This window comes from Gymnodraco acuticeps, unplaced genomic scaffold (genome assembly GCF_902827175.1).
Source record: "Gymnodraco acuticeps unplaced genomic scaffold, fGymAcu1.1, whole genome shotgun sequence".
Classification (NCBI taxonomy): domain Eukaryota; kingdom Metazoa; phylum Chordata; class Actinopteri; order Perciformes; family Bathydraconidae; genus Gymnodraco; species Gymnodraco acuticeps.
Window position 1 is genome coordinate 3,256,212 of NW_022990023.1, and position 7,543 is coordinate 3,263,754.

The 7,543-nt window shown below is 40.9% G+C and overlaps 2 protein-coding genes across 2 annotated transcripts in view; one reads left to right on the forward strand and one right to left on the reverse strand.

The window, feature by feature from the left end:
* Positions 1-607, forward strand: part of mybpc2b (myosin binding protein Cb) — a 23,419-nt gene extending 22,812 nt beyond the window's left edge. The window contains 3 exon segments of the mRNA XM_034214455.1: positions 8-23; positions 26-192; positions 445-607. Of these exon segments, the coding sequence (XP_034070346.1) occupies positions 8-23; positions 26-183 (174 nt within the window). The 3' untranslated portion in view covers positions 184-192; positions 445-607.
* Positions 465-7,543, reverse strand: part of LOC117544927 (testicular acid phosphatase homolog) — a 9,071-nt gene continuing 1,992 nt past the window's right edge. The window contains 10 exon segments of the mRNA XM_034214456.1: positions 465-882; positions 1,387-1,568; positions 2,486-2,543; positions 2,546-2,591; positions 2,695-2,779; positions 3,060-3,190; positions 3,654-3,749; positions 5,118-5,216; positions 5,484-5,639; positions 6,676-6,762. Coding sequence (XP_034070347.1) covers positions 701-882; positions 1,387-1,568; positions 2,486-2,543; positions 2,546-2,591; positions 2,695-2,779; positions 3,060-3,190; positions 3,654-3,749; positions 5,118-5,216; positions 5,484-5,639; positions 6,676-6,762 — 1,122 coding nt within the window. The 3' untranslated portion in view covers positions 465-700.

Genomic DNA, 7,543 nt, shown 5'->3' on the forward strand with positions numbered 1-7,543 from the left:
TTCTCAGCCTAAGATTGTCTGGATGAAAACAAGATGATCCTCGGTGAGAATCCCAAGTTCCTCATGCGAAACTACCAGGGAGTGTTGACCCTCAACATTCGCAAGCCAGGCACTTTTGACTCAGGAAAATACTCCTGCATTGCTGTCAATGATCTGGGCAAGGAGAGGTGGAGTGCAAGCTGAGCATCAGACGTAAGAACAGTGGGCATGAGAGGGATGATGGGGAGGGGGGGGGGGGGGGGGGGGGGGGGGTTTCTTTTGTTGTTGTTTACTGATAATTATTTGTTAGTTAGTTTTGATTATGTAATCACACACTCAAATCTGAAGGCAGTCTATTTTTACAACTGCAGCAGAAGTAAATAGTTTGAACATGGAAATGAAACACAATACAATTTGGGCGTATTTCAAAACATCTCACTCATCATTTGTCCTGTCATTCCACAGTTCCCACAGACCCCGACAAGGCGCAGGAGGAGTGAGAAACCGATCAGCAAAGAATGTGAAATGATATGAACCAAAATGTGGATGTCAGTGTGTGAAATACACACTGTCACAGAGTGAATCTAATAAAATCTACTGATGTGTGCTATAAATAATGTTTATTTTATATAGGCTTTTTTCTCCTTTTTTTCATGTTGTTCTTTCACACAAACAACATTATACAAGAATAAGTTAAAGGGTCACGAGCCCCTGCACAGGATCAGAAACTAACAAGGCACATTATTGTTAGAGAGGCACCTTCGTATTTTGGGATAAGTGTGACAGTCTTCTGCACTACACCCCTGGAGTATTGAGGTCTCCTCCTGCGGACTGCCACCACTATGCTGAACAACAGCGCCACTGCCAGGAGACCCACGGCCACTGCAAGAGCTGTTATGACACCTGTGGGAGAAACGATCTTGTTAGGTGAACGTGAAAACAATTTGGAAGATTTCCAGAATCCTTGATATTTTTAAACCAGACAGTCTGTGCTCACAATCCCCCACACTGGTCCCTTAAGTGAATACAAGAATAAACATAATGCAGCGAAGCGTTAACGGTGGCAAAATATGTGTTGAAACAGAAGTCAGTGCGAGCATGAGAATCATAATCTAACACATAAATCCTTTATTCGTCCCACAGAGGGAACATTTACATTCTTACAGCCCAATGAAAATGGAGACAAGATGCTAATGAGTACACTAACATAATAAATTAAAAGGCAAAGCACACAATATTTACTCAAAATGTAGGCTATATAGAAATATCAGAGTAGCAGCCAGTTATAAGATTATAAATGTATACATTACACATACTTATTTCACAACAGGCGTGTTTTAGTCTGAATGTGTGAATAGCAGTAGCAGCCTAACATTAATTGTAAAAAAATAAAAACAACTTCTTTACCTGTGCTTGACCATTTTGTCCGAAACCCACACTCAGCGTCCCAGTTCTCTGACACCACGTCCCGGATCACCTCAGTGAACATGGACAGAGGGCAGGGGTTCAGCCCGTTGCATCCTGGGACAGGGTTGGGGAAGGGGTCGCGCCACGAGTCATTCCGGTAATACAGCTCCAGAGAATAAGAACTGGGGAATTTTAGAATTAACACAATGAGATTACACACACTTGTGCTAGTTGTTTGGTATCACTCATTAAATGGTAAATTGATAGGTAATGGGTGTTTTGTTGTAACAAACAATCAAATGACAATTAGTAATGTATGATTTCCCAGTTTGCACAATTAACATTATATAAATAAATAGACAAGATATGTATGCGCGGGCTTTGTAAACCATCTTTAAATGGTATATAATCTTGTGTGTGAAACAGTAAAAACAAAGGGAGCATAAATTATAGCCCTAATATAAAAAAAAATTAGCATTATTAATCATAATTGTACTGTTTGTTACAGTAAAACGATTTACTATCTACAATACACTAACTGCAATTTGAAACTTTTTATGTCAACATGGCGAAGGCAAATAGCAGCTAACTGTGTCGTGCTAGCTAACAGCGAAAGCATTGCTAACATTCACATTAGTGTTGACTGAGAGGAAACCGGGGCACGTGGTTATGTTTCTGCCACAACATCATGGGTCAGGACGCCTTATCAGAGGTTACTGCCATATGAGCACCGTGCAGAGTTACATTATTAGGTATAACAAAAAGGATTCACAGGTGCTAACAAGTACTTGCAGCCAGACCAGCGCTAAATGTAGCCCACAGAGAAGCTCAGATTACAACACACACAGTTATTTGCTTTGATGCTCCGAATGCCGTTTAAACTTGTAATGATGGTTATTAGCTGTAAAGTGTTGCGTAAATGTTTTTTTGATCATGTTAAATTGCTTACTGCAGTCCTGGGTCGATATTAAAACGTTACAAGAGAATTGTCTTATATGGTTTGGTGCTGCTAAACAGTGGGATGCGAAATCTGGTGTTTTTGACCATCTGACCTAAAAAGTGTGATTAATTATGCAAAGAGCAGGCGGGACGTCATTACCCATCATACTCCTGGTAGAACTCAAAGAGTTGACAGGCGGCATAAGGAGGAAGGAGGCGTTGTACACGCCTAAAGCCGCCTGCAGCATGATGAGTGTAGAGTCATGCTGGAATGACAAACATCAAGGCGGTGAGAAGATGTGAAACAGCAGTTTACACGAGACATTCAAAATGTGTGTGTATGTGTGTGTGCCCAAACGTTGAACTTACAGCTGAGTACATAATGAATTTGAGAGGACTCCCTTGCTCTACAGCCCTGGAGAAATTCCTCAGGATGGCATTCAGCAGCACCCCTGATAAATAAGCACATCAGTGTCAACAGTGCAAATGAAATTTTCCCAGACAGCAGCGCAATCGTTTTGACCTAACAGAGCATCTTGTCTTAGCGCTGTAATCATATCTCTGCCATAAGCTCATATGTGCTTTTAGGAAGCCCGGCCCACCACTTTACACTGTCTGAGGCATAAACAAGGCCTCTTGCCCACTGCACATTGTTGGATGCACTACTGTAATTGTTTCTCTCTCTCTCCGAAAAGTGCTTTTAATTAATTATATCTTGTGTTAATCCTCACCTCCCCGAGAGCCTGGCCTTTTCTTTCCTCTTGTGACTGAGGATGCTGTACATGACCTCAAATGATGCAATTCTCCTCAGGGTGTCCAGAACATCTTGGGTGGCCCAGCGTGGGAGAGTCAAGTTATGGATTCTCTGTGCAAGAAAATAGCATTCATTACACTGCATCGCGCTAATAATCACATTACACAACGCACGAATCGCAACAAAGGGAGTTTTAAATGGCTGTGTTTCATCGTTCATATTATTCCAGCTATTTTTAGCACCAGTCTGAAGATAACAGATGCTCATTTTGCAAGTGTGAATGAGCTTATTCAACCTGGCCTAGAATCCACCCATCTCCTAATGCTTTAATTATGATTTCAATATGTTCTCCTATTCATGTCTTAGTGTATGTATATAAATTATTTCCCCATGCTCCAGCCCCCTCCTCAACACTCTGCAGGCGTGTTGAAGAAAACAGATCGCTTCTCTTCTCCCCCTTTCTGTTTCCATCTCACTGCTCTGCAGATGGTGTTGTATCAGTAATTGAAGCATTTGTAAACTGCAGAATACAGCTAGATCAATTGTGTTCATGTGTGTGACACATCAAGTATACCTGACAGGTTAGAGTGTCGTGGACCCTCCACATTTTTTTCCCAACCAGTTTGGAGACGGGGTAGCCAGTGTGGTTGGAAAGTCCTTCAACAAAGAACTGCAACGTGCAGAAGAGAGTTACAACATTACATTTAACCAGTGGTGGAAGACATTCTGATCATACAATATAGTTATTAGAAATATAATGAAATTCCAAAGAAAATGGCCCAAAGTAAATATTTTAAGATGTGGCATTGTCTTGTATGTCCATTGGGATCATTCTTGTTATCGAAATGTCTCGGGAACACCTATAGGGAATCTTTTGGAATCTGGAACAAACGTCCACTTGGCTTCAACAATGAACTGATTATCATTTGGTGGTCAAAGGTCAAAGTCACCTCACAAAGCACCTTTATTTCCATAATTCAAGAATCAATAATGACAATTTTCTGACAAATTTGGACGTTAAGTTCTGCTTTTCTGTCATATGTTTCATAGATTTACCCCATTAAGTAACTTAAATGAAAGTTGGCCCTTAACTATTAATTTATTTTATTATTTTAACATTTCCATCTGATTTACTTCCGTGAAGGCAACATTAATATTTCCCACTTAAATGTGGGGTATTAGTACCATAAAATAAAACTCAAGTTGAGTGTAAGCATCTAAACTCAGTTATTGTAATCACAGCATTCAACTCATTCTTTATATAATGTCAAAGAATATAACACATATGTTTGTATATATGGGTAATATGTTTTGGATTTTGTAGATGCACTGATAAACTAATATTGCAGACATTAGTTGATGAATTGGATTGGTTATTATTTCAGTGATGGTTGTAAATGCAGCCTTTGGTCAGACGGTGCAGTGAAAAATGGCACCATTTTGGTTCATGCATCAAGCTTGCAGGTTATGTGCCTCCAGCAGAGGGTGTAACAATTCAACGCAGGAGGCCCCTTCCTGATCTCAAACAGCACCTTAACAGGCAGCACATGGGACTCTGTTTAATTAAAACCATTTCATTGTAATTCTTAATCTAATTCAATCCAACCGTTAATTAGCGTCTCTGAGAATGTGAGAGAAATTGCACGGGAGTCACCGTGCCTGAGAAAATCATCATGTCTACAGCATAACTAAACATCCACTAGAGGTGCGGGTAGCATTGGCACCAGCTACTGTGAAGTATGTATATCACTTTTTTATACGAATGTGCATTTCACAGTGTTTGTTAATTTTCAGATCAAGGCAGAAAGCAGAAAAGAAGCAGCTGATGTGAGGAAAAGTATTATTCACAGCAGTTCTGGTTATATAATTCTGATGATGTAAAAACAACAGGGAAACAAACACGTTTTTTCCGTGGTTAACAGGCACATGACTCATAGCAAAGTGATGTTTAACACAAAATGAGCTGTGAGCACAGCGTCATTGAACAGATTACATTGCAGTGTTTTTCTAAGTCTGTCTCTTCTGTGGTTTGTCTCACCTGGTGAGCCTTGAGGAACCTCTGGTAATGCTCACTCTCAAAAGTCTCCGTCATCAGCGCTCTAAACCTAGGACAGTCTTTGCCCGGAGACCTCAGCAGCTTGAGAAATCGAAAACAACAGCACAACATCAGTGGAAATAATGCACGTTTACTGCAGGTATCGCTAGTCTTCTGGGCACAATTATATGTGCATTTCTCACTGTAAAACAATAGGGAATTTCAGCGCTGCAGGTTCTGAGCTGATGTGAACACAGAGAGCAACACAGAGCTGCAGAGAGAGAGACTCAAATTAACTTGTACAAGTTTCTATTCGGGTGTGTATGGCTGCCGTGTGAAAGGAAATATTTATGTGGCTCAGCAGCCTACCTTGTCCTGTGCCCTGGGGGTGGTGTGCACTGGAATAGGACGCCACAGTAACTGGGGCATGATGGGAGCCGGGCGTCTGGTCGGGGGGAACATCCCGGCGAGGCAGGCCTGGGCGCTCATCAGAGTGCGGTCGTAGTCAGTGCTCCTCACGTATAACTGTGGCAAACATGAAGGGAACATGATATTAAAATGCATCCATATGGTAGTACTAGACATGAGACTGATTCCTATAGTCATGCTTACTTTTTATAGAGTGGGAATGCACTTGGAAACTAAAAAGGATTACATCTGTAAAGTGAATACTTCGCTTTTTAGTCACGTATAGATGCAAAAATATATGCACCCCAGCAAAGCAGCAGTGTATCATGATTGAGCTGCACTCCTCCCAAGTCAACTGAGGTATTCCCTTATCATGAAGAGCAGGGGAGTCAGAAGAGATCTAAATGTATGAGAGAGAGATAGGGAGAAAAATATCTGTCTCACTGTGATCTCTTCTGACATCAGCCTTCACTCGTCTATATCTCTCTGTCACGCCGTGTCAGGTTTTTGCTCACAATAAATCACGCTGATAAGGTTGGATGTTCCTGTGATGCCCAGGATGGCTTTTTTTTCTGCCTCTTTGTCAAATTAAACAGACATGGCAGCGCGTGGAAAGGTACGGTACAAGTTGACAGAGACTTGGGCGACAAATGGCCAATGACAGGTACTGAGAAGAGATGGTATTTGTGTGGTAATAACGTGTTATTTAGGAGAAGGAGAAGATAGCTAGGAGCAATGCTGGGAGAGAGAAAGAGAGGAGGGGTAGAGAAATCAAGGGGAAAAGGGGAGACAGTGAGTGTGAAAAAGGAAAACAAAGCAGAAATCAGACCTTTATAATGACAGTGTGCTGAGCATGCAGACCAACATGCATGCTGCCAACTGCACATGGAGCCCAGGGGCCAAATTACCCACCATGTTACAGCATATTACAAGGCCACGGCAGTGATATCACCAGTAGGAGCCATGCTAATTAGCTTGGTGTATGTGTAACAGCTCATAAAGACAGTGGCTTAACAACATGATTTCACATGTTGGGCCAAGGGCACCCTTGACAACAGCATAAGGTGACACTGAAGCACACAGGCTCACAGGGGACATCAGGGGAAAAAAGGAACTCACAGACATACACCATACTGTTTACACATACACATACCTCTTTGTTATTGTAGTCCTCACTGAGGAAGTTGCTGTAACGCCTCCTTAGAAACCTGCCCAGCTCAAACTGTTGCTGCATGCCCACCTGAAAGGAACTTGGCAGCGCGGTTAATCTTTGTCGAATCTGACCTTTTTGCTGTATAGATTTGGCAGATTTAAGGTCAGATTCAACTTATTTACATATATTAACACATTTCACCCATTCTACATGGCCTTCTATAGCCAGAAATGATACGTCTATTCACTGTAAACCAGCTTATTGTCTTAGAGGGAAATGATATCACAGTCGGATGGAATTCAATTAAAAGACTGCACGCTTTATTTCAAGGCTTAAATTCAGCAGAAACTGATCTACGATGTGCCGTCATAAATGTCACATACTGTTATTTTTTATACCACATCTAAAGCTACATTAATGCAGCTTTGGCTTTGTACTGTACGTGAATTTGTTGTCAAATACGGTGGTATAGAGGTACAAAACTAGCCTGGTCTACAATGATTTTATATACACATTTGCATTATTAATTACTTTTACAGGGAAGATTTCAAATATATTTATTTTGAACCAGAGCAAACATTAAAACTAACTTTCCTTCATCATTAAAACTTTTTAGCATTTTGTTTTCTGTTGTTTATAGGTTTTTGTTTTTTGTTTCTGTAATGTTGAGTTTGTCACTTCAGGGCCACCGTACTTAAGACACCCATGAAACGTAAGGAAATGTATAGATTTTAGTCACTTTATCCTCACCTAAAAGCTCTTTATTCATGTTTGTTTTGCTTGCTAAATTCTGCTTGAAAATTATAATGATGACACACACAGACACACACATCACTAACACACGCAGAGTACCTCACAGTCAGCTGTC